General features: G+C 44.8%; 2 protein-coding genes across 2 annotated transcripts in view; both read left to right on the plus strand.

Annotated features, from left to right (window-relative positions):
- The window catches only part of KALRN (kalirin RhoGEF kinase), a 466,558-nt gene extending 452,043 nt beyond the window's left edge, over window positions 1–14,515 (plus strand). The window contains exons 55-61 of the mRNA XM_058809387.1: window positions 315–436; window positions 1,544–1,675; window positions 3,377–3,541; window positions 4,404–4,482; window positions 5,605–5,805; window positions 6,681–6,819; window positions 8,913–14,515. Coding sequence (XP_058665370.1) covers window positions 315–436; window positions 1,544–1,675; window positions 3,377–3,541; window positions 4,404–4,482; window positions 5,605–5,805; window positions 6,681–6,819; window positions 8,913–9,458 — 1,384 coding nt within the window. The 3' untranslated portion in view covers window positions 9,459–14,515. The remainder of the gene's footprint in view (window positions 1–314; window positions 437–1,543; window positions 1,676–3,376; window positions 3,542–4,403; window positions 4,483–5,604; window positions 5,806–6,680; window positions 6,820–8,912) is intronic.
- A 565-nt stretch (window positions 14,516–15,080) lies between these two features.
- Window positions 15,081–20,685, plus strand: UMPS (uridine monophosphate synthetase). Its single transcript, XM_058809663.1, has 6 exons — window positions 15,081–15,232; window positions 15,424–15,577; window positions 16,923–17,585; window positions 18,252–18,427; window positions 18,940–19,054; window positions 19,867–20,685. The coding sequence occupies exons 1-6, from the start codon at window positions 15,083–15,085 to the stop codon at window positions 20,046–20,048; spliced, it is 1,440 nt and encodes a 479-aa protein (XP_058665646.1). The 5' UTR covers window positions 15,081–15,082; the 3' UTR covers window positions 20,049–20,685.
- The last annotated feature ends 5,589 nt before the right edge of the window (window positions 20,686–26,274 follow it).

Below are 26,274 nucleotides of genomic sequence, written 5' to 3' on the forward strand. Positions count from 1 at the left end.
CACAGGCAATGTTTAACTCCTGGACTGCTTGCTGCTTCAGTGATCCTTCACATCTCCTCCTAGACCACAACAGACATGAGGATTTGCCTGGCAGGCAATTTGGACCAAAGGTTTGGTGAAAGGTTTCATTAACAGCCAGACCCTGATGTATGAAGGGGTTGTACTTGGACATCAAATTGAGAGAGTGATGTACCTTCAAATGAGTTAACAGGACTTGTGTGCATGTCTGCTTGCAGTGAGGCAGGGCAGGAACTGTATAAAAACCATTAGCAAGTAAAGCAGTGTTTTATAACTTGGGCTTGCTGCATCCACAGTGACTCAGGAGAGCTCACCTTGAAGATCTGCAACCTGATGCCTCAGGACAGTGGCATCTACACCTGTGTGGCCACCAATGAGCATGGAACTGCATCAACCTCTGCAACCATCAAAGTCCAAGGTAGCACATCTGACCTTAACAGATGGGATTTTCCTCTGTGTGGTCCCTTGGGGGCTGGCAGCACACAGGAGCAGCCCATGCAGAGGCAGCCAGATGTGGAGCTGTGCCAGGGAAAATGGGATGTTAAAGTTGTACCACCATCCCTCAGCCACAACTCCCACTGATGGCTGAAGGCTTTGCATACTCCTTGTGCTTGATTAAGTCATCTGACCATAAACATCACATTTGGGAAATGAAAATGCACTGGCACAGGTTCAGCTCCTGCATCCTGCTCCTAGTGCTGCTTCCAGGAGCTCAGCAAGGTCAGCCAGGGGAAGCTCAGCTCCCTTGGGCAGCTGAGTCCCTGGGGAATGATGCCCCAGCTGACTGCAGGAAGCTCTGGGCTTCAGAATCTGCCTGGAGTGGGAGGAACTGGGATCCAGTGACAATGATGTTCTACCTCCCCTTCTCTTTAGGATACAAAGGAGGTAAGATTTAGCCTGGGTGAAATTGTTCTTCAGTGGTTCAACTTGGTGACATGTTTCCAAGCCTGAATTCTCAGCACTGTAATTAGTGACCCATCTAATTGGAATGAACATGAAATTATGAGTTGATGCTCATTGCCTCCAGCTCTGAGAAGGGATTTGTTAGCACTAGAGATGAGGTGCCAGCTGTGTTGAAGGGGATGGCCCAGAGATTAATGTCTAACTGGAGAGTTACAGATGCAGCAATGTCATGAGCATTTAAAAGTTGATTTATTTGGTCTCACAAACCACCCTGGAGATCCAATTTCCCCAATTTATCCAAGCAAGTCAGTGGCTGGACTAACTACTCCTGTGCTGAAGGGAGCCCTAAGCAAAGCACAGAAGGATTGCTGGTCATTTGTCAGTCTGGTCCCAAGCACACAAAGCAGCCTACACACAGAAGAAAATCTGAATGCCTTGCTTGTGTCATCTTTGGGCATTCAGAGGTAGCTGACTCCTCACCTGCTGCTTAGTTAAGCCCCTCTACAAGGTGCAGCTGTCCTCTAGTGACCTGCTGTACCTGATACACCTGATCTTCTGAATAAAGCACTAGCACTTACTGATGTGATGCTGGATTTGGTATTGTTTCCTCTCTCTTCCCAAGGTGTGCCAGCTGCCCCAAACCGCCCCATTGCTCAGGAGAGAAGCTGCACCTCTGTGATCCTGCGCTGGCTGCCCCCAAGCAGTACAGGCAATTGCACCATTTCAGGCTACACTGTGGAGTACAGAGAAGAAGGTGAGTGTGTGAGCTGGGCTTGCTGGCTGTGACACTGAGAGCAAGGTAGGTTTCCTTTATGACACAACAGGTCACAAAAGCATTCTTGTCACCACTGGTGTGCCACTAATTGTAGTTTACAGATCTCAAAGCCTAAGGCAGAAAGAAGCCCTTCCATCATCCAGTCCAGCCTCTCATATATTACAGACCTTTCTATTTTCTCTGGTCCCTTACAACAAGTAAAGTGTGCTAAGCTAAAACATATCCATCACTAAGGCATCTTTTTATCATCTGCATTTTACCACCATCCTTTCTGGTGGATGCTTCCCAGAAATGCAAAACCAAATCAGCCTCATCATTTTTTTTTTGATCTGGAAAAAGCTGCAGATCCCTGCATACTTTTCAAGCTCAGCTCTGAAATCCATTTTTTCTTAAATCCAACCATGCATTTCCCCTGAAGAATTAGGTAGGTATTAAATGCACTGTTTTCCCAATTTGCACAGGCATTTGCTCTTGAAAAGGGCATTTGAAATGATTCACAACCCTTTTTGCATTCCTCCTGCAAAGGTGTGAGGGTCCCTGGCAGTAAACCTTGCCTTAGGCATATGGCCTCTGTTTTTCCCCCTTTATCCTTCAAAAAATCCTACCCCATTTTAGTAAGTGTCCAAACCTAATCACTCCATCATATTAATGCCTTCTCCTAGTGAATATTTTATCTTGACCGTCACTGTGCCATCAGTGACTGGCATTTTTGTAAAAGAATAAAAGTTCCTTATTAAGAACTACCACCAAAATAAAAAATAAAAAAACCCAGCAGTGTTTTCCGTATTCCTTCCACTGCAAAGGTAAAACTGACTCTTGTAAAACCGGCCATGACCTTGTGAAACCTGGAAATCAGAATCTGTCCACAGGACACACAAAATGATTGGGTCATGTTAAATAACATAGGGGTAAAATGCCCTGAACTTACTAAAATAAGATAAAAATTTATGTATTCTTGAAGAAATCTCCATCTGTGACAGGGCTCTGTGTTCCAGGGGTCATTTTCTGTTCTCTGATCCTGTACAGATGAGTAAGTACTGGCCCTTTGGTTGCCACATGTTAGGCAGTGGCTGGGTTTGACAGGAGCAGAAACACATGACAGAGTCACACATTTCTTTGCTGCAGTTCTGCTCACCTGCAAGCTTCCTGTGTTGTGTCATAAAGCTGGTTTTCCTCCTGCAGCTGCAGCTTTCACTGTAGCCACCACATCTTCATCTGCAAAAGCATTTGGATTGCACTGATGCCCTGTCTCAGTTTTATCTCACTTGCCTGGGGTTTTTGCAGTATTTCTGCTACTGTTTCTTTCAGAACAGAGCTGTCATAAACCAGTCCTCCTCTTCTGTCTTATCACACTGTCCTGAGACATCACTTGTAGCTCACAGCCACAGCTACAGTGTTGGAGAGATCAACTTGTCCCTGGGCTGAGCATTTCCCATCATTATCCTGAGTCAACTGAGGGCCATTTCCTTCTTTTCTCATTTAGCCAGATGGGAAGGTGGCTGCAAGACAAAATAGCTTCTTGTGATCCATTTCTGGTTTAACAGTCTGCTGTAACACCCTTAAAACCCTGTAGATTTTACCCTCCCAGGGTACTGCCTAACCTGGGCAGAGAAAGCCTCAGCCCTGAGCTCACACAGCGAGCGCTCCCCTCAGCTCCCCCTCTCTCCCTGTGTCCCACAGGCTCGCAGGTCTGGCAGCAGTCAGTAGCCTCAACTCTGGACACGTACCTGGTCATCGAGGACCTGTCCCCAGGCTGCCAGTACCAGTTCCGAGTGAGTGCCAGCAACCCCTGGGGGATCAGCCTGCCCAGCGAGCCCTCCGAGTTCGTGCGGCTCCCGGAGTACGGTGAGTGCGGCTGCGGGGGAAACTGAGGCACAGGCAACACACCTGGGCTCTGTGGGGTCTGTTTGGATGGGTCCTGATAAAAGCTGGGATCCTGGACCAACTAGGATGTAAGAGAAATCATGGGAGGTGCTCAGAGCTAGTTCTTGGCTCCAGAAAGGATTTTTGTGTCTTCACCTCCATCCAGGCTCAGAGCCTGTCTCTGCCACAGAGGCTATTGCAGATTCCAAGCAGGATCCTGCTTTCTATCCCAAACTATTTCTTGTCTTTATCTCTGCCCAGTGGGCTGCATGTCCTGGCTGGTGTTTGTCCTGCCTTTCCAGCAATGTTAGCAACAGCTGCAGCTTCTGGTGGGCACCCCAGCTGGGGGCTGCAGTTCCACATGGTAAATATCCCCCCTTGAGCAATGCAGCTGGAATGGGAATGCTGTGATGGAGGCAATGCCCAACACTCAGTGCTGCAGGAATTTGGGGCACAGCTCACTCTCAAGTGCTGTGAGCAGAGCCCACTTTTCCCATGTTTTAGCAACCCTGGTGTGGAGCTAGGTCTGTGACTGGCTTGGACAGCTGGTGCTGCAAGAAGCAGGAGCTCACACAGCATAGCTCTACCCCCATCTCTGAGGCCCTTTTCAGCCCAAAACTGCAAGGACAGTTTTGTGCCCTCTTTATCCATACCTTCCCCTGGGGAGCTCTGGCATTTAGTGGTCCAGCACACAGGAGCTGTGCCTGAGCAGTAGGAAACTGGACTCCTAGTGATAATGTTTCCTGTTTTAATAATAAAGTCTCACATAATTTTCAAATATGCTGTTTATAGTCCACAGCAAACTGTCTTTATACCTTCTTGAATGTTCTTTGTTCTCTCAAAGATTCTGCTGCTGATGGTGCCACTATTTCATGGAAGGAAAACTTTGACCTTGCCTATGCAGAGCTGCATGAGATTGGGAGGTAATGCTAACCCTGCTTATCACTGCTTTGGATATGGCTTGAAGCTTTTTCCTTGGTGAGGAGTTTAGGTTACTTTTGTAGTTAGCTTGAAAGCTGCTGCTCTTGTCAAAGATAAGATACTGATGAAAATACTGAATAGATTATGTTTTTCAAGATAAATTCTAATTTGAGAATTGCAGATTGGCAAACTGGTGAGCAATTAGGCAGCCAACTCTCTGGCAGTTGGTATCTTCTCTGTCATCCCTGATTTGAGGTCCTGTTTTGAAGTCATGATGATTTACTGGCTCTGGATAAGCTTAACCCCGAAGACTGAGTTTGTCAAAACACTTGGGCCTATGACTGACATATCTTTGCTGATTGGGAGGGTGAGTTGAACAGAGCCTAAATAAGAGCTGCACATTTTGTCAGCCCTTTGTCCTCTCCACAGATAACAGATAAGGGGCATGCAAATAATTCAGGTTAATGCAATTATTTCTTCAGCTCAGATGTCAGAGACAATTCTGGGGCTGAAAGGGCAGGAGTCCTTCTGGTTCTGTAAAAAACTGGGATGTATTACTAAGAGCTCAAGTTCATGGTTTCACTGTGTGGTTTTACTTTCAGGAATGGTACTATGGTCTGTAGGAGTTTCCTAAATGCTTCCCTGATAGCTTTTTTCCTAATTTCTTACTGTGTGTCTGAAAAAATGAGAGAGAATGGTAGGACAGTGATTATTTAACATGGGTTTTCTTTTAGTTGTTTGAGAAGGTTTGGTCTCTTTAGTAAAACAGCTGGACAAGGGAGACCCACAGCTAAAATAAAAGGAGATAGAACCTGTAAAAGTAGCAGCAAATTGAACCCAGGGGAGGTTGTTAGAGGATATCAGTGTGGCTGCACAAAGCAAAGTGACACCGTTTGCTCTCAGTGTTTGCTAATCCCCAAAGAATCTCTACACCCAGGGTAAGAGACAGAGGGCCTTTGTTGGAAAAGGTTATGAACAACTTGTTAAATCTGATGCCTTGTGAAATATTAATGTGATGAATCAAAAAAAAAACCACTTGGAAAATCACTGTGTTATTGTGCTAAAAACTAGGCATGATTTATTCATGAAGCCACCTCATTATTTTGTTTTCTTTATAATTTCAGGGGTCGATTCTCCATAGTAAAGAAATGTGTCCACAAAGCCACCCGGAAAGATGTTGCTGTAAAATTCATTAGTAAAAAAATGAAAAAGAAAGAGCAGGCAGCACATGAAGCAGCTTTGTTACAACACTTACAGCATCCTCAGTACATCACTATCCACGATACCTACGAGTCTCCTACTTCTTACATCTTAGTTTTGGAGCTGTAAGTACACAGAGCTGGGATTTAAGATTTGGGTAGGAATCCTATTAAAGCCAAGCATAAAGATCACCCTGAGTTCAGCAGGAACAAGATTTTATGGATTGAGATGTCAAATGAAATAGCCATTTTCTGCAGAGTTTGCACTGCCTTTTCTTTACAGGGAGTAAGATTAAGAGGGACAAATAAAACTGCTTTCTACTTGGGTGAACTTGGGCAATTTGTGCCCCTTAAAAGTATCAGACCAACTTGGGCAGTTTTGTCCACATTTTACATTTGAGTAAAAGTGTTTCAGCTAGGTCAAAGCCTTCATCATTCTAATACCTTTTGGTGAAAAAACCTGTGTAGCAGCCATGCTTGTCCCGTAAGAAAAACAGCAACCAAACTCCAAAATGCTTTATTATGGTATATCCAACAAAGTATATTTGGGCTATTTCATTGTTTGTTTGTACAGATAAATAAACTAGGTGGAAAACTTTTATTGGGTTAGTTTTCCCACAGAAAATATTACCAGCTGAAAATGTCAATGATTTTTTTCTCCAATTATGTAACTAGCTCTGTAAATAAATAGATGGATCCAAATAATTAAGAAGTTCTGCTTCCAAAGGGATTGTCTCTGTCTATTGAATCCATCCTTAAGCAAATGAGTTTACTTTAAGAGTGTTGCTAAATTTGTCAAGGACTGGAGATAGCAATTGAGGATTAATCATTCTACCACTTCATGGCCTGCAGTATCCTGAGATATCATTAAATACTCATCAGATCTTGCATTTAATTTTCCTCCCTTTTTTAGGTCACAAAATTTTGTTTTCAGACATTAACTGTTCCTAGAGGTGCCATGTGATGTTTCATGCACAGGGTTTGGTTTGGTTTGTTTGCAGGATGGATGACGGCCGTCTCTTGGATTATCTGATGAACCACGATGAGCTTATGGAGGAGAAGGTGGCCTTCTATATAAGAGACACCATGGAAGCCTTGCAGTACCTCCACAACTGCAGAGTGGCTCACTTGGACATAAAGGTAGGAACAAATGAGAATGATGCTGTTCTGTGCCCTGGAACAGAGAGTTCCCAGCTGTACAGACAGGGAGGAGGTGCAGGCTGTACCCCACGGAGATGATCACTAAATGGACAAGCTGCTGATCAGAGAAAGGAGTTACTGACCTGCAGCACCAGGTCTCTGCCTTCAGACAAGAAATGCACCTTTTCCCTTGATTCCCTGGTTTGTCCCCAAGAGCTTTCTGGATTTAATGATGGGGAAGGAGGATGTCAGAGAGACAAGAGTGAGATGTCACTAGCACCTGTCTGAAGGGAACCTGTGAACAATTCTATGGAGTTTGGTTTGGGCTCACACTCAGCCACCAACCTTCCAGGGCAGAGCTGGTTTGTGCCAGGCTGCCAGGGGCAAAGGAAAAGGAAAGCAGCACACTACATTGTGCTGGACAGCCTGAGAGGGGAACTGGGTGGGAAATACACCCAAGGAAGGGTTCAGAGAAGAACAAAGGACAAGTTGCACTGTGGAGGAGAAATTGGGGTATTCTCTAACGTCACACTCAGACTAGTGCAGCTTGTACCTGCTTTTGTGAGCACACATGGCAGGAGGCACTGTACTATCCTGGATTTGGCATTGTTCTCCTGTCCTCCCCAGCATCCCAGTTACCTTGGATGACAGAGAATTAGCCACTGAAATTTTGATCAAGTGTTTCAAGTTTTGTGATCTGCAACATCGATTCTGGTTGCCGTTGCCAGGGATATCAGATAATCTATAACACTTTGTAGACTTAAATGACAATTAAAAATAGGGAATGAGGGATAAATTTAACTTTCTTATATAGTGGACAATCCAGCTTCAGGGAGGTTTATTCTCATCTCTATAAGCCCCAGGCATGTCAGATGAAATGATACTTTCATTCTTCTGCTGCCTCTACCCCTACAAAAAAATTCCATTTGTACAGGACCTTATATGAGAATTAGACACAAAAGGCTAAATCATCTTGGTTTCTTTCTATGCAATTGTTTGTATTTTTTGCTTTATTTATATGACCTGTCAAAAGTAGGTATTACTAAGGTAAGAAACTGCAAAGAATTCTCTGTTTGATCATAAACAAAGAAACCAGGTGGGAAGCTAATTTTCTGTGACCTCTCTGCAGTTCCCTGAATGAGGGATGCTAAATAAAGTACCTTCTGTTGCTAAGTGGGAAGCAGGAGATGCACTGGTAGTGACAGCAGACCTGTCCATGGATTGTATTGTCCCAGGATGAGCAAGTGAAGAGACTGGAACAGCCATGTTCCAGTTAACTTTGCTTTTTATATATATATATATATATATGCCATAAGGCAGAAGTAAAATATGCATGAGGTTAAGGGAGAGAAAAAAGCATCTAGAAGGGTGCAAGAAATAAATTCAGACATCATTTCAGAGCCAACAAAGGAAGGATAATCCATGTTAAGTCCCCAGAAGAGTGTGTATAGGTAATGCTTAGTATCTCTCACTGAGAGGGAGACCTTAAATACTGAGAGCTGCTAAAACAGACAGAAAACCAACTGGGATTAAATGTAATTTTACTGTCTTGGAAAGCATGACTGTGTCCTGGTGTATGTAGGGGAACTCCATATCAATTGATAGCAACAGTAATGGCACACACCAGTCCCTCCCAGGGTAGTGGGTTCAAAATAGAACATTTACTTCATGAAGAACATTTCTGCTGCAAGTTATGCACACTTACTTAGCCAGCTGTCAGCTGAACAAATGGAATCTAAATAAACTGATCAGATATATATAAGTCTTATTAAAATTTAAAAATCCGTCAGTGCTCTTAATCTGCAGAGATTCGTTTGGGAATATAAACTGTAAGTATTTGGGACAAAGTGCAAAATCCCAGTGTGTTGCCCTGGTGCAAAGGAGGATCTTGTCATTGCAACTGCAGCATTGTTCTGAATTTAGAGCAAACAGCAGCAGCTGAGCCGGTTCCTTATCATTCACTCTCCTGATCTCTCCCTTGCACATGTAATTACATGCAAGTTTTGATTAACTATTAAGCCTACATGAATCCTACATATTTTATTTGCCAAAATATAGTTACGATTAAGTTTATTTCATTGTCTTTTCAACAGCCAGAAAATCTGCTCATCGATTTGAGAATCCCAGTGCCTCGAGTCAAGATCATTGATTTGGAAGATGCAGTTCAGATCACAGGTCATTACCATGTCCACCACCTCCTTGGAAACCCAGAGTTTGCAGCCCCTGAAGTTATCCAAGGCCTTCCTGTCTCCCTGAGCACGGATATCTGGAGCATTGGGGTCCTCACCTACGTCATGTTAAGCGGTGTCTCTCCGTTCCTGGATGAAAGCAAAGAAGAGACTTGCATCAATGTGTGTAGAGTGGATTTCAGCTTCCCACACGAGTACTTCTCCGATGTGAGCCACGCCGCCAGGGATTTCATCAACGTTATCCTGCAGGAAGACTTCAGGAGAAGGCCGACAGCAGCCACTTGTTTACAGCATCCGTGGCTGCAGCCGCACAATGGCAGCTATTCCAAGATCCCACTGGACACCTCCCGCCTGGCGTCCTTCATCGAGCGCCGCCGGCACCAGTACGACGTGCTCCCGGTGCCCAGCGTCAAGAGCTTCCTGCTGAGCAGGATGAGCCCGGGCACGTAGTGCCTCCATCCACAGGCCCTCCGCTGCTGCTCCTGAGCCTGGGCCGGGAGCGCCGCCGGGAGCGCCGCCGGGAGCGCGCGGATCCCTCTGTACATATCCCGTGTTCGGCGTTTGCTTTTCACCAGCTGCAGGGTGAGAATCACTGCAGACGTGGCAATGGGACCAAGGCCAAGGGGGTGACAGCAGCGGGGACACGCTCCCTCTCTCGGGGCACGTGAGGGACACATCCACTGCCGAAAAAGGACTGCAGGAAGCAAACACCAACGGGGAATGAGAGCCAAAATTGCAGTTGCCTTAATCTTTGTGAGGCAGCCTTACAAGAAATCCTCTTGATCTTGCTGAACTGAATTCAAAATGTACAAAAGACTAGAAGTAGGATAGTGGGGGGGAGTGAGACCAGGCTGACCTTAGCACGTACTGCAGAACTGGACCGGTCAGTTTTTGCTGAAATCATTGCAAGCCTGCTCCAGGTTATCAGTCAGACTTCTCATGCCCCATCTGCCCAGGTCTGCCATGATTTCAGTGGGGACTTTGCCTGCATAGGACATGCTGGATCAGGCTCCAGTCACTGCTGGATCAGCTGCCATGGTGGTGTGGCTTAGGAACATTCATGTTGCATGATAGTGCTCAGACCAAAATCCTCCATGAAGCCCCTCCTTGGGCTTTCTGCTGTGTGAAGTCAACGTGCAGCACCTTTCAGAGCTACAATTGAGGCAATGAATTCACTGGAGCATACAGCTGGTTCTGATTAAGCACAATGGGACTATGGTGGGTTTTTTAAAAGCATTTTATACACATTGTACAGAAATCTTTTGCAAAACCTGTGCATTGAGAAAAGGCAGAGTCCAATTTTTGCAGTATCTGTAAACTAGATGACGATGGTGATGAAGACAATTTTTTCTATCACAGGTTTTCAGTATACATATATTGTATCATAGATATAAATATATATAAATATAAAGGATCCTGTTCCATTTCTAGCTTCAGAATTGCTTGGCCCAAAGTCCATCTAGGCCTTTCAGAGTGCAGTAGGAGTGGTGAGTTCATTCTTGTGCTTACAGCTTGAAAATCGTTTTCAGTGTTTAAAGCATGTCATTTGTTTCATTTCCAAACTTGTAAATATCGCTCAGCCACCATTAGCACCTCATAACCAAAGCATTCATGAGGATATTTTTATGTCCAAAGCCTAATTTGTAATAAAAAAATAATATTCACAATTAAAACATTTCCCTCTTGCAAGCCAAGTTGCAACATCATCATATTGATGTTACAGTGACGGAGCCAGCCTTAAGTATAACCAACATAGGGAGTCTGCAGTGACAAATCAGCAGTTTGTAGGTTGGCCAAATCTTCCTTTCTAGAAATGGGACTGGAAGGGGAAACCATCTGAGGCTTCCCCATCCTACTGCCACACCACAAAGCTCTACAGCCTTGTGGGGTTACAATCAAAGAGATTTTTTCCCCTGGCATGTGGGGACTTTGTCTCGGTGCTGAGTACCATTTGTGTGTCTGTAATGGGAAATTGGCAGTTGTTACCAAAGGTTTTCCTAAGGAAAAGGGCTTGATCTGACCACATGTGCTCATATAGACTCTCTGGCAATGGAGAGAGTCAAAACTCATTTACCATCTGAGTAACTGCACTGTGAGCCTGCAGGAGCAAGCGCTGTCTCTGCCAGTGGTGGGTGGAGATACCCTGCAAGTACTGTTAAATTCTCAGGGCTCTGACAGCCCTTTTTTGATCCACCTCCAAGGTCCCTTTCACAGCAGGGAGGAGACCTGGCCCTTCTCTTTGTGCTTGCTCTGTCACTACACCAGAGTGGTCAGTATTTCGTTAGAGGGGAAGAGGCACAGCAAAAACCCTCAGTGCTCGAGGCTGAGTGTGTGCAACAAAGAACAGCCCTTGAGGTGGGGAAGCCAGGGGCAGAAGGGTGAGCCCAGGTGCCTCAGCAGAGTCAGCAGCAGTTCTGTGAGAGATCTAACGCAGGGAGGGGGTGTGGAAAGGTTTGAAAGAGACAAGTGTTCACAGAAGGGTAAGCTTTTTGAAAATCATCCAGAACCTATCTCAGTTCCTCGCTAGAGCAGCAGCTGATTTTCTAAGCAATCCAGCAGCACCTCTTAGATAAAGACCAGACTCTCATCCTGAGCAACAGTGCAAAGTATGCAATTTCTTAGCAACTGAATACAGACAGCAGTCAAGGGGGTCTCTAATTACCACCAGCCTCAGGTACTTTCTCACTACAGGACTGTCTGTAATTCTTCCTATTTGTCAAAGCTGGCTCTTTGTGCTGTGATTGTGCTGCCCTTAAAAAAATGTTTGTGGAAGTGTGGTCTGTAAAACCCACAGTTTTTATTAGGCCCATGGGTACAGTTTGAACCACAGGCTTTCTGCTTGGCATTAATACAAACAAATTCTCGTGTATCACATGAAATTTGGAGTTATTTAGCATTTTGTTTTCCTACATCCTGCATTCATATGTCAAACTACAACAGCAGACCCTTTGAATGCACAGAGGGAAAAAGCTGGACTGTTTAAGGTAATATTTAAGCCTCTCATTGCTATCAAATAACAGAAAAGAAAACCCAAAAGGCTGAAAGAGAGACGATATATATTTAGGTACTGGTGCTCAAATTCAAAAAGACTCCTTGCTGAGAGAGCTGGAGGTGCTGAATTCTGATCATGTTGAATGTTCTGGAGTTACTACCTTTTGTGGTTTTGCTTTTTCCATATTCATGTTAGAACACCTCTTCCTGGACACCATTCTTCTTACAGCCTATTCAGGAATACTTGAACCAGTTAAAACTTCCATAAAACATTTGTGATTACCAACCCTTCTTGCTTTTGCCTGAATAATACCAATTTGACATGCAGTATTGCCCTTTGATAAATGCAGAGAACTATCCTGACTTTGCTCTTTCCAAGTATTTTTCAGCCAACCTGTGGTGCCTCTGGAGATACAACAGGTCCTGTAACTCTGTTGAAAACTGTAACTCCATTGCAAAGAGATTACAGAAGCTGAGTAAGTAGACCTGGAGTGCCCCTGCTGAGTGAGAAGCCCCACAGCCAACCCCCTGTGTAGCATTCTCCAATGACTGGATTTTTTGGTGCATGAAATACTGTCTGTAACAAACACAGTTTCTCAGCGAAGCTCCCCGGACAATATAAAACCCCAAGGGGAAGATTTCCACCTGCAGCTGTGTACCACTCAGGGTGCTCCCAAGATGGCTTGAAAGTGTGGTGGTAGCTGCACCCCTTTAACTTCTCCAGCAGCTTCCAACCATCCAGGATGACCAGCAGGAATCCTGACAGCAGTGCACCACAAGCTGTGTGGAGTGGCACTGTGCACACAGCCACTGCCATCAGACACCTCCACAGTGCTCTTGCCCTGCTCTGACAGCAAAGTGTGGCTCACAGTGTCCCCAGGTGCTGGGTGACAGAAGGGCAGCAGCAATGGGGCTGGTGACACCACAGAGCCCAGAGGACACGGTGACATGGAGGGCTCCTTACTTAAGATGGCTTCATTTAATGAATGTGCAATGAGAAGTTAACTCACCTCTCTCTCTGCTGCACTCGGAGCAGCCAGGCCAGGGCAGGAATTCTGCTGGCCATGTAAACTGCCAGCCCCCATCAGGTGTGGCTGCCCTGGGGGACGCCCCAGGTACCCCCAGGCTGCCAACCCCCCCATGCATGGCACTGCTGGGGTGACACACAGCCAGCCCAGGGCTGTAACTTCAGTATTTCAAAGCACTCCAGGCTTTAAAATTTACAATATGTCTCTCTCTTCTCAGTGATGCCAACAAGTTTCATTTAGTCTTATTGCCTTTTCTTTTTAAAAGACTATGGATTGGGTTTTTCCAGAAACATGTATCTTTTTACTTCTAAGTTAATGCTGAGACAGTCTGTGCCCTCAGCTGTCCCTGAGGCTGTGGCTTCAGTGGAGTTCATTGGTATTTCTGACAATGCCATTAGGCTGTGCTACAGATACTGTGCATAAAGGCTGAATGCAGAGCCACACATTATAGCCTGACTATATATAGCACTATTTTAATGCCCTTGCCATGGGGGGACTGTGTCAAGTAACCTAGGATAATATAAACTTCAGAGACAGATGTAAAGGCTTCTCTGTGCACATAAACGTCTAGCAGAAAATTTACATGCACAGGGGTTCACTACCTTTTTTTGTTCTTGTTCCTTTCCCAGCAGAGGTGGATTCCCCTCTAACACAGGGCTTGGGGTTTTTTTGAGCTCATTCACTCATGTCCCATCAGAAAATGGTGCTTTCCCAAGGAAACAAAGTCAAATCCCATTTTACTAGGCTGACTGCACACTGCCATCAAGTGATGTACTCTCGTTCTGGGATCTGTGTAGTGCTGAGTGTTTCCATAGCGTCAGGATGCTGAATGTTTGCTGTAACTGTAGTCTTTATTATGGAGCTAGTGAAAACCAACATCTTCTCTACTCAAGCCATATTTCACCTTCATGTCCAACTTCTGATGCTGGTGCTTTTACTTCTCTTTCTACTAAACTGTTCAACACTGCTCTGCCACTGAGGTCAATTTGCTGATAACTTTTGGAAAGCAAATGCAATAGCAAGTGCAAAAAAAAAAATCAATCTCAGACTTATTCACTGAGATAAGAGCAAACAGTTGGAACGTGTTGATGCTTTTTAATCCTAGCAACAATCCACTGAAGGAGGAAAAAAGAAACAGTATTACTAACAGCTCAGCATTTTCAAGGTGCAAAGTAATTCCACAGCCTTAATTATTTCAGTGTATTGCTGGTCTGCCTTAAATGTATCTTCAGTTTTATTGCGTATTTCATTTTGTATGCACACAATGTCGGTTTGTAAAGGCAGGTTTGTAAATATTTCCTTTGTAAGTCTAATCACTCATGTGTACTGTTGTGAGGTGACTACTTGCTGTCCCATGTTGTTGTTACTATTCTGCAGTATATATGATCATCTACAGATGTAGCTTCAACCTGTACATCTCCTGTCCTTGCATTCCCATAAACAGAGTATACTCAAGACTCCGTTTCTGGGCTTTTTTGATTAAATAAAATTATTCAGAGAAGACCGGGTCAATCTTATTTCACACATGTGGCATTTTTCTGAGCGAGGCCTTGGAGACTCGGGGCTGGCTGAGGGCTTTATTCAGCCCATGTTTTCGGGGGGATCTCTCAGGGACCCAGCCCAAGGGACTGTCACCCTGGCTGCATCCACCGAGCGGCCTTTGGGAACCACCCGGGGAGCCGGCACGGCGAGAAACCCTCGGGTCACACCAAACACTCTGCACCGGCGGCTTCTGCTTCCCGGGGAATGGGGTGACGAGAGAACGGGGAATCGTGGAGGGACAGCGGGCCTCAGGGAGCAGGGCCGGGATGGCGCAGGGGCTGCCGCCTCAGGGAGGGAATCCGGGACGGCCACAGGGACCCCGGGGTGGCGGAGCTGGGGTTCCCGCCGCAGGGAGGGGACGCGGGACGGGGCACACGGACCCCGGGGTGGTGGAGCTGGGGTTACCGCCTCTGGGAGGGGACGCGGGACGGCCACACCGCCTCCCGTGTGTCACACGTGTGCCCGCCCCGCGCCCCTCCCGCTCCGCATCATCTCCGTGCGCCGGGCCCGGCGATGGCGGCGGGGCCCGCGGGGGCCGTGGCGGCGGCGCTGAGCGGGGCAGGCGCGCTGCGCTTCGGGCACTTCGTGCTGAAGAGCGGCCGCTCCTCGCCCGTGTACATCGACCTGCGCGGCCTCGTGTCCCACCCGCGGCTCCTGCGGCAGGTGCGGCCCGGGGAGTCCCGGACCCGCCCGGGCCTCGCGTGTGCTCGGGGTGGCGGCTCCCTCACGGCCTGGGGGCAGCGGGATCGGCAGCGCTGCCGCGGCTCCCGCACGGTCGGCTCTCGGGTCGTTCATTGATTTAGTCACGTTTGCTCCAGCCTGGCTCTTAAGAAGCGTTTGGTTTTCCTTTCCAGGTTGCAGGACTCCTTTTCCGGGCAGCCCAGGATGCGGGGCTGCAGTACGACTGTGTGTGCGGCGTTCCGTACACGGCGCTGCCGCTCGCCACCATCATCTGCTCCGAAAATCAGGTGCCCATGCTCATACGGAGGAAGGAGGCAAAAGACTACGGTAAAGCCTTCAAATCAAGAGTTTGCAATTTACCGTGTTTGGGAAATGACTTTATGTAACTTGTGGTTCTTTTGTAAGGCACAGCATCTCCCAGTTTAAGGTTACCCTTGCAATTTACTAAGCAGGCCCTTTGCCCCTAAAGCAAACCTCCCACAGCATTCCAGCCTGATCAGCCTCTCCCAGCTGGTTGCTGTTTAGCCTGCAGCTTTAGTCCTGCTGTAGGAGATTTGGAGACTCTTGAAGGGTGTTTTCTGATTCTTTGGTTTTGTTTGTGAGAGTTTGTTTCTTTTCTGTACCAATGTATTTTTTTTTCCTTGTTACCCTTGCTATGGTTCTGGGTTAGTGGCCTCATCCAGAAATGAGGATTTATAACTCAGATTCTCCAGCATGCTGAGACCAGAGCCACATTTCACTCTCAAACAGAGCTCTTTGCATATTGACACCAAAAGGAACCTTTCTAGTCTCTTCTTCATTTATTTCTCAAACCCCTTTTTCTTTCCTTATGCTGTGGTCCTGTAGTCAGTGAGCCAGGTGAGCAGCAGTCCCTTTTCTACTCAATGAACCATTTATTTGATTGTGATAAAGGATGTGGGAGAGCAGATTGAAGCATTGACCTGCCATATAACTGGATTTCTATGCATCCTCTTCCAACAGTGTGTAATTAGAAAGTGCACTTGTCAAAGCTAAAAGCTGCTCCTGTGTCAGGCATTGGGACAGCCATGGAAACGTTTGCTGTTCCTTCTTGTGAAGCACAAGCCAGTTGTGACAGCGATTAACTGCTCCTGGGAAAGCCAGGCATCCCTTTGTCGCTGCCCCCAGGAGGCCTTTCATGGATTCGTGCCTGTTGTTAGTTAGGACAAAGGCACTTGAGGCTTTACTGCTTCTAGTTGTTCTAACAGGCATATCAAGTGCACTGTGCTGCCTGTGGAAAACGAGACATGCTGAAGAGTGCCAATTACTTGGCTGCCTTAAAGATGTTTTAAATAACAAGAGAATAACTTTGTAGCCTTAAAGATGTTTTAAATAACAAGAGAATAACTTTGTAAGTCTAAGCTTTCAAGTCATGGCAATACTAAACTTTTGTCATCTTATTGAAACATTGGAATTTGTGCTGTTAACAGTGTATCAGTTTTTCTATGGAATATAACTACTGGAAACATAAAAGTAGTATTTTATCAGCTTGGAGAAGTAACAGTCTTTATGAACTGAATTACAGATCAGTGAGTGAGCTGTGGTAAGAACTGTGATAAGTGGTATCATCTAATAAAGTTTTGATTCTACTAAGGTTTTCTTGGGTTGTCCAACCTTTCCTAATTTGGTGGAGTGTTTTGTTTTTATTTTTCAGGTACTAAGAGGATGATAGAAGGCACCATTAATCCAGGAGAGACATGCCTGATCATTGAGGATGTGGTAACAAGTGGATCCAGTGTACTGGAAACTGCAGAAGCTCTCCAGAAAGAAGGATTGAAAGTCACAGATGCCGTAGTGCTGTTGGACAGGGAGCAGGGTGGGAAGGCCAGGCTAGAGGAACACGGAATTCGCCTGCACTCTGTGTGCACCCTGTCTGGGGTGCTGGAGATTCTCCAGCAGCAGGGAGAAGTGGCTGCTGAGGTGGTTGAAAAGGTGAAGAAATTCATAGAGGGAAATGTGTTTGAGGCTCAGAATGGTGCTGCTCCTGGGAAGAGGCTCTGCAAGGAGCTGAGCTTCAGTGCTCGTGCCCAGCTGCCAGGGGTGCATCCTATTGCAGCCAGGCTTCTCATGCTCATGGAAAGGAAGCAAACCAACCTGTGCCTTTCTGCTGATGTCACCAGCCCCAAGGAGCTGCTGCAGCTAGCTGCCACCCTGGGCCCCAGCATCTGCATCCTGAAGACTCATATAGACATCCTAAATGATTTCACCCAGGAAGTAGTAAAGGAGTTGAGAGCGCTCGCAGATCAACATGAATTCTTGATTTTTGAAGACAGGAAATTTGCAGATATTGGAAACACAGTGAAACACCAGTATGAAGGTGATTATCATCAAGCTGGATTTACTATAACTTTGCCTCTGGTGTGTGTAACTGCAGTGCTGGCACAGGTTGCCAGGAGAGAGCGTGGAATCTCCAACCTTGGGAAATACTCAAGGGGATAAGACCCTGAGCAATCTGACCTAGCATTGAAGTTAACCCTGCTGAGAGGGCATGGCCTCCTGAGGTCCCTTCCAACCTCAACTTTTTTATGAATCTGTGGCTGTGCTTAGTAAGTACTTCTGAGTTATGTGCCATGAGAAACTGCTGCCTGCTGTTACTGTACTGCTTGTGTGCCCAGCATGGCTTTCTTTTGATACTCCATCTGCAGCTGTAGAACTGCTGTTCTCTTTCCTGATCCTTATGATCTGCGTGCTATCAGGGAAGATAAAGATAGCACTGTGACAGCAGAATTCTGGGCTACCATAAATGTCTCAGTAAATATTAAAGGTGAGACACTAACCAGTGTTTGTGAAGAGTAAACTCCGAGATTACACTCGGTGGTTAGGCAGCTGTCAGAACTGTCTAATGAGACTGAACTTGTAACACTCAAGCTTCAGCAGTAAAACTGTCTTTTAAATATGTCAGTGACAAAGTGTGCAGCTGTTTCTGTCTAACTTGTCTCCCTGTTTAGCAATTTCTGAGGACTGTTCCTTCCTGTGTTCTCAGGTGGCGTGTTCAGGATCGCGTCCTGGGCAGACATCGTCAATGCCCACGTGGTTCCCGGCTCTGGGGTTGTGAAAGGCCTGAAGGAAGTGGGTCTTCCTCTCCAGCGTGGCTGTCTCCTGGTGGCAGAGATGAGTTCCCAAGGCTCCCTTGCAACGGGTGAATACACAAAAGCTGCAGTAAGTGGGCAGTCTTGTGTCGGGTTAAAAGCTTGTAAAGTGTCACAGGGAGGTTTTATGTGTTTCTAATATTTGCACTTCCAAAAGTCCCTCCAGCTCTTAACTATTGCAGGTGTTTGTTTTTGCCTTGGAGATTCAGGAACATGACTGTGTGGTGTTTAAAGGTTGCAGCTGTAGGTCAGTGATGTGAGGTGGTCGGAGTTCACACTGGGAATTTAGTACACGTTGCATTTTCTATTAGCACTCTCCCCTTAGCTTTTTTCATTTCTTTCTTTAAGCAGTGCATTTCTAATTATTTCAAATCCATTTGTAGTATTATTTATAACATAGAAAGAAACATAATATTCACTTTTCTGCCAGAGGGAAGGAGTGACTTTACATTGGAAAAACAAGAGGTGTTTCATACCCCTGCTTCACACAGCTTAAAGTGTCATAGGGTGGATGAGAAACAGATTGCTAGGCCAGCTGAGTTTTAAGTATATCATTTTTAATTGTTCACTGATCTTTTCCAGATACAGATGGCTGAAGACAACTCAGATTTCGTTTTTGGATTCATATGTGGATCTAGAGTTAGTAATAAACCAGAATTTCTTCACTTAACCCCAGGAGTGCAGCTGCAAACTGGAGGTAACTTTTTCTGAAATATTTTTAGATTATTATTTTTATTTCTGAAATATCACTTCTTTTGTAAGTACAGAAGCAGTCTAGTCTCCAGTGAAAAAGTAGCTTTGGAAGAGGGTTTGGATGCTGGTTCTCAGCTGGGAGGAGTCTGTTTCCCACTAAGGGCTGTCTCCCATATTTCTGATATGCTGATCCCTTTCCTGGAAGACAGTGAGCAGGCTATACAACCTTCTTTTCTTGTTTTGAGGTCTGTGCATACCATAAAGCACATTCCTGAAAACATGTAAAATGTCTTCAGATAGGTGTTAGATCAGATGTAAAACTATTCAGTAGTAGTAAAAAAACATACAACAAATAGAGAAGTCCAGCTGAAACACTTGCTATTGATACAGATGCAGTATCAGTGAATGGAAAGGCTTGTGCTGACTGAAAATGTTATCATTGAAGCAGATAGAGGAGATATGTTTCTCTGCAATACTTTATTTTTATGAGACCTAAACTGAAATCAGAATCTTTTACATTAATGTTTGGGGGTTTTGCCTGCTTTAAGAAAGCTGAGGATTATTTTAGTAATCCTGATTGATGCTTCTTTGAGTAACTGTTCCATCTATAATAACAGGTAAACCATGAGAAAGGAGAGTGCTGGCTGTCAAATTTGCTCTGTGTTTTTTGGTTGGCCATGCAATTTCTGGTTCTGTTTGTGGATTGTTAGGGTGAGAGCTGGGATGGGGGACCTGTTTTGTGTTCCAGCACCTCCCTGAAGGATTTTAGCACATACAGTTTTGTACAAACAAAAAGAAATGGTGTCTGTATTTCAGGTGATAACCTTGGACAGAGGTACCTAAGCCCCAAGGAGGTTATTGGTGAAAAAGGCTCAGATGTCATTATTGTGGGACGGGGCATCCTGGCTGCCTCAGACCGTGTCCAGGAAGCAGAGAAGTACAGGAAGGCAGCGTGGGAGAGCTACCTGAGCAGGCTGGGTGCTCCTGCAGAAGACTGAAACCACAAAACCACACACTGCCCTAGCCAGTGAGCAAAGCTGATGGAGCTGCAGCCCTCATGAGGGGTCTAGTTAAATACGTGGACACTTCAGAAAACTGCCCTTTTGGAGAAAAATCTGTTGCAGAGTTGTTTTAATTGTACACACAGAGGTCAAATTGTACTTGGCATTGTTGTTTTTTGATATTTGAATGTAAGAACCCAGAACTTCATGCCAAATTTTTAGCCTTAGTGGGATTTCTTGTTTGAAAAACATTGCACAAAACACTCCAAGGGTATTTTTTGGCTGTTGTTGCCTTCGTCTCTTTTCCCCACCTCAAATTCTTTCTGGCTGTGGAAATTATATTTTGTTATGTTCTTAATAAACTGCATCTGCACACTGAATGTGCTGCCCCACCTTCACAGTTTTATTCAGCTCTCCTGTTTCCAAGGAGCAAGTGCAGGTTTTAATGCCACATTGAAATAGAATTATGTTTAATAAATATTTTTGCTACCATTTTCATATTGACTGGCTCTATATGTCTTTGTTCTGTGGCAGAAGTATAATAAAAAGTCATTCTGGTGTGCCTGTGACTGCAGGAATTGCTCATGATTCTGTTTACAGAATTTGTCCGAGCAGTTAGTTGTGTGCTTAATTACAGTGGAGCTGTTGATTAATATGAAATAAAAATATACTTTATTAGACTTCTTGTGACAATAGCTGTTAATACTTGCAGGCTTTACTTTCCGCTGTACATGGTAAATAAAAAGAAATAGAAATACCTTATATGATTAGTTTAGATAAAGTATATCTAGCATGTATGTGGTGCAAATAGCAATGAAAATTTTCTTGGGCAAGAAGTCAAAAACCTGTGGTGATGCAGTTCTGGACTGTTGCTGTTCCAGAGCACACAGAAAGCTGGGTCCTTCTGTTCTGGGACTAGGAACGACTATTTAGTGAGGTTCTTGCCATTAGTGCTGTTTTTTACCATTAGTGCTTCACCAGGTCTTTGAAAACAGGAGATTGGAGGAGGCTTTTTTTGATTGGTTTAACTTGTGCAGGATGTCTAAGACCAAGGGACACAGGTTGGCATCCGGGGGCTTTGCTTTATCCCTCCTCTTTTAGTGACTAAATGCTCCTTCATGATTCAGCTGCTTGTGGGGCTTAAGATGTTGTGGAGAGAATGTTAGAACGTTGTGTATGTTATTTTCCTTGGGGCTATCAGTTGCTTCAGTAGGATTATGTATCATAATTCACACCTGGAGAATGCCACCCTGTGGAAGATGGAACTTGTTGATTGTGAGGTATCCTGATCAGACACCCTGCAACAGTCAGTGGGATAGGATATTTCACATCAACTTGTAAGAAGTTCCAGTCTTTCAGAGTGAGCAGAGGATTTTGTTTGCTGTTATCTCATGGCCCTGAGGCCTGTAACAGAACAAGACTTTCTCGCTTAGACCTTTTTGCAGAAAATTACTTTTTCCACCAGAGGGAGCTGAGACTCTATTTTTGGGGAGCGTTAATGTTCTGCCGTTTTTACAGCTTCCAATAATTTCCAGCTCTAGATAATCCTCAGAATGAAAATCTGTCTGGTTTTTAACAAGTTACACCCTTGCTGCTGGGTGTATTTAAAACATTTAAATGCCATTCTAACATTTAAAGCAGTGTTCTAAAGCTCATTTAGAACAATGGTTTATCAGAAAGCTGCCTCAGGCTGAAGCTCAGCACAGTGTGTTGCTGTGGGCTCACTGTTACAGCACAAGCAGAATTTCATGAGTTCAGTATTTTCCACTAACTCTGCTGAATCGTGTTTAAGCATGTGGCTGACAGCCGTGGAGCTGAATCCCCGAGCAGGCTCTTTGGAGAGCGAGTTTATCAGGCTCCTGCTTAAAAAATAGCAACTGGATTGGGCAAGATGAATGTGATCTAATATCCTGTCACTTTTAGAGGGTACGTGCAGCTCCCTTTCTTTACAAAGCAAGTTCTGAGGAACAGATCAATTGGGAAACTTCATTTCACAGCCCTTCTTTGTGCCCTCCAGAAAGAGCTGTGTTCTGGCACTTCGTGTGACACCACTGCTGCAAACATTTCAATTAGTGAAACAAAAACGTGTTACCTCCTATATGCATTCTTCTGTCAGAATGATTATAGTAAACAAGTGTGTGCACTTCCTTTGAGGCACCTGAAAGTGATTAAAAATCCATTTCAAATTAAGAACAAATGTTAATTTCCTTGCTTGCTCCTGCTGCTTGCATTCATCACACAGTTCCTGCTGTTGGTCCCAACTGTTCCTAACATGGGAACTAGGTCACAATTTACAAAACTCATTTGCATCATAATATATGAATCTGAAACTCTTGCAGTTCATTCTGTGATCTGATTGAGCCTGTGGTAGAGGCATAAGGCTATATTTAAATTTCTCAATTTAATGTTAACTGGCAGTAGGCATTTATATGAAATTGTGATCCTTACCCATTCTGGAGTATGGTTTATAACAGAATGTAAGGAAATCACTCTTTTCATAGTGAAATAAGATTGTGACCAAGTGCTTGCAGCAGAAAGCTGCCTGACTTGCTGCTATTTATGAGCAGCAGTTCCTGAGAATTGTGAGACCAGCACAAGCTGGAACCTCTAAGGAATTGTTACGTAGCTGTTGATATTTGTGTGCAAAGTCCACTAAGGAATTGTTACGTAGCTGTTGATATTTGTGTGCAAAGTCCACTCTGTGTCTTGGAGGTTGTGGGTATCTGTGTCAAGAGAACCCAGCCAGGGCACTTAAATCATAATCATAAATAACTGCATAAATACAGTGCTTTACTCAGACTTAAAATCCTTGCAAAATCTTGATAAACCCACTGCTGAATTAAAACCAATCAAGTTAAACCAGCAGCATCCTTAAAAGTATTATTTGTATGTCACAGTATCAACATTGCTTTATTAATGGTTAACTGACAGCTCATATTATAGTTTCCATAGCCTAGCCTATGAAAATTTATTTGAAACTTAATCCCAGAAAAATAACTGAATCACTTCCCTTTAAGTTTATGTGGAAAGCCTGTTGCTGTGGATTTTTTTAGTAAGAGACACAAACATTGCGTTTAGAGAATAGCACCAAAGGAATGTGAAACACCCAGAGGAAGTTTGTTTTCAGATCTGACTCTTGGAGGTCACTGTCTCAGGGAATGGTTTGTTTTGGAAGGCTGGTGATTGGGCTAGACATGCTGGATGATTTGTTTGTTTGCTTGTTTATTTGTTTGTAACCATGCCGGTGGATCTTGGTCAGTCTGTACCACAGTGACAAGGACTGCTCTGAATGCTGCAAGAAATTAAAACCGGGTTGGCTTTGTCCTCAGTCTTGGTTCTCTGTTCCTACATGACCCATGTGCCCTCTGAGCACTCTCTCATAAGCTGTGTGAGCCACAGCCTGGCTGTGGACGTGCAGGGCTGTAGGTGGAGGCTGCCAGGACAAAGGACAGGGGGAAGCCTGAGCAAGGCTGTAACTGTGCATGAGGTGGTGGTATATCATAGGCTGTGTAAACTGGAATACAGACTTGATGCTAGTATTGATTGCAGCTGCTGTGGAAATCCCTGTTTGCTTTCTGGTAGTAATATGTAGCATCTTGTAGAGTAGATCTACTTGTTTTGCCAACTGTAACTATACTTGCCTTGATAGTAGTAAACTGTAATGATTAAGAGAAAATAGGTAATAAATCCTCTGTGTCCTTGTGCATGGCAGAGTCAGGCATACTACAAACAGTTGCAATCTTTGCAGACTCACCAGCCAAGTAATCCTTCCAGATTGTGGCATTAATTGGTGTCAGAAGTGTGGATCTGTGATAAACATGATGCTTGGGAGAGGGCAGTAGAAAAGCAGTGAAAATTGCAAGATGCTTGTAGAAAACCCCTCTATGGGACAGGGATAAAGTGTTTAAGAATTGGTTGAATTTGTAAAGGTTGCAAACTGAGTCAGAATTGACAGAACACTCAAATGCAAAGCAGAGAATAGCAAGGGGCCCTTCATCGGGCTTCTCACAGAAGTGTCAGCTGTAGGTGCTTTGTTTAGCACTGCTAGGCAGGAACTGGCAGCTTTGCAGCAAGCTAAGGATGCAGAAGTGTCAGCAGTTCCCTTTGAATCCCATGGCTTTGTTGCAAACCAATTAGTTAAAAACTACCCTCAGCCATCTGGACCTATGGCACCTACAGCAGAAGCCTACTGCCTGGTCTCAGAGCAGATCACTGAAAAGATATATACTGAAAATGGAAAATGAGGAGGAGGCCTTGATTCCAGCAGTGAGTCTTCCTCCCCCTCTTCATTGCCCAAGCTTTGTCCAGATAATGCAGCCTCCTTGTACCCTGACATTAAAACTTCCCTGGGGGCTCCTCCTGGCTCCTGCTGGACAGGAAGGTCCCCTCTGCCACCCAGGGTCACAAGAACTTCTAGGAATTTTCATGCAGGACAGCCAAAAGCCTCCTGAGGACTGGGTGGATGGGTGGTACCAGCTGGGGGCTGAAGAAGTGATTCTTCATCAGGCTGAAGCTGGACAGATATTTCTGACAGGGAGAATATTTCTCCTAAACACTGATGCAGAGGCCAGAATGAAAATCTTCTCCCTGTTATCCATAATAAATGTTTCTAGAAAATATTTGTTATGTTTTCTGGGAGCGTGGGGCTGTCTCCTTCCCCCTCCCTCTAGTAGTCTTGATGGATGCTTGGGCTGGACAATGCTCAGGATTTCCTTAAGGAACAGAGGCAACACCCTGGGACACGATGGTTGTGCCAGCAACAGCAGCAGGGAAACTAAAATTCTTGCAAAATACAGCATCCAGACAGACCAGAAAAGCCTGGCCTTAATGTTACAGCATGAAATGTGGCACTGAAACACCACAGTGGCCTGGAAGGGCTGGAAAATTGACAGTCCTTAGGGGAGGCAACAAGGACAGGGAAGAACTCCCAAAGGGAAGCTCAGGTCAGGATCAGCCAGAGGCTTAAAGGAGCTCAGAGTAATAAGGGACAAAATGCTTGAAATGCAATAGATCTGACACAAAGTGGCCCCCTGCAAATAGGAACATGATCTGGAATGCAGACACTGAGGGGAGCTCCTGCAAGGAAGAGCAGGCTGGCTACAGGAGATGCCCACGGTCACCTTGCAGACTCTGGGATGGGCACGGTGGGGGTGGCACCAGCACACTGCAGCAGGGAAGGAGCCACTTCCCCTCCTCAGGAAGGCGCTGAGCACAATGAGGTCCTTCCCCAGCCTCATTTTCTCTAAACTAGACAAACCTGGAGTCTTCTGAATGCATTCAAGGATCTTAGCATCAGTCTTAAATTGTGGGGCCCCACAATTTACACAGTATATGATTCAATTGCTTTTAGTCCTCATTACTGAAATCCCTTCTTACCAGGGCTTGCAACTCAAACTTCACAGTTAAATCACCTTTATAACAACACAGAAATTCATACATTCTCATTAACTACTGTCCCCTGTCCTTTAAAAGACAGTTACAACTCTCAGGTCTCCACTCCTCCAGATGTCATACTGATTTGGCAAGTTGGCATGAATTGAAACAACATCATGAGCATTTGGCTTTTTTATAACTTACATTAGGCACACTATGCTTTGTCACTACATTATTGCTTGTTCCTTATTTCAAGGATGGAATAGTGATCACATTGTACAATTTATGAATATAATTTCTTAAGCAGGCAACAAATTGGATTGTTGGCATTCCTTATACCATCCTTGATCATTAGATGCCAAATTTTGAGGCTCAGCAGAACCTGTCTCTGAAGCATCTTGGTGTCAACCTAATTTGGCATACTTAACTCCCCAATAAACCAAATTATCAATAACAACAACCTTTAAAGCACCCATAGTCCATTATAATGCCCCAGGATACAGATTCAGTTTGGGTGAGGAAGACAAGCAACTGTAATTACACTTTGTGTTACAATCACACCCAAGCATGGTTTCGGTGTAAATGGGACAGAGCACAAGCTTGTATTGATTCTGGAAACCTCACAGACCTGAAATAATGAATCAGCAAATACAAACAAAAGAGATTTTAATGGACTCTGGCATCTTACATGGAATGCTAATAACATGAATTCTCAAAGATACTGCAATCTAACCAGTCCTAATTCTACATGCTGCTGTCATCAGAGTTGGCTTAGTACTGATGATAATTGGGACATCTATGACCCAAGCAACACAACAGACTGTATAGATCATAACCTCTATTCAGCACT

This window comes from Ammospiza caudacuta, chromosome 8 (genome assembly GCF_027887145.1).
Source record: "Ammospiza caudacuta isolate bAmmCau1 chromosome 8, bAmmCau1.pri, whole genome shotgun sequence".
Classification (NCBI taxonomy): domain Eukaryota; kingdom Metazoa; phylum Chordata; class Aves; order Passeriformes; family Passerellidae; genus Ammospiza; species Ammospiza caudacuta.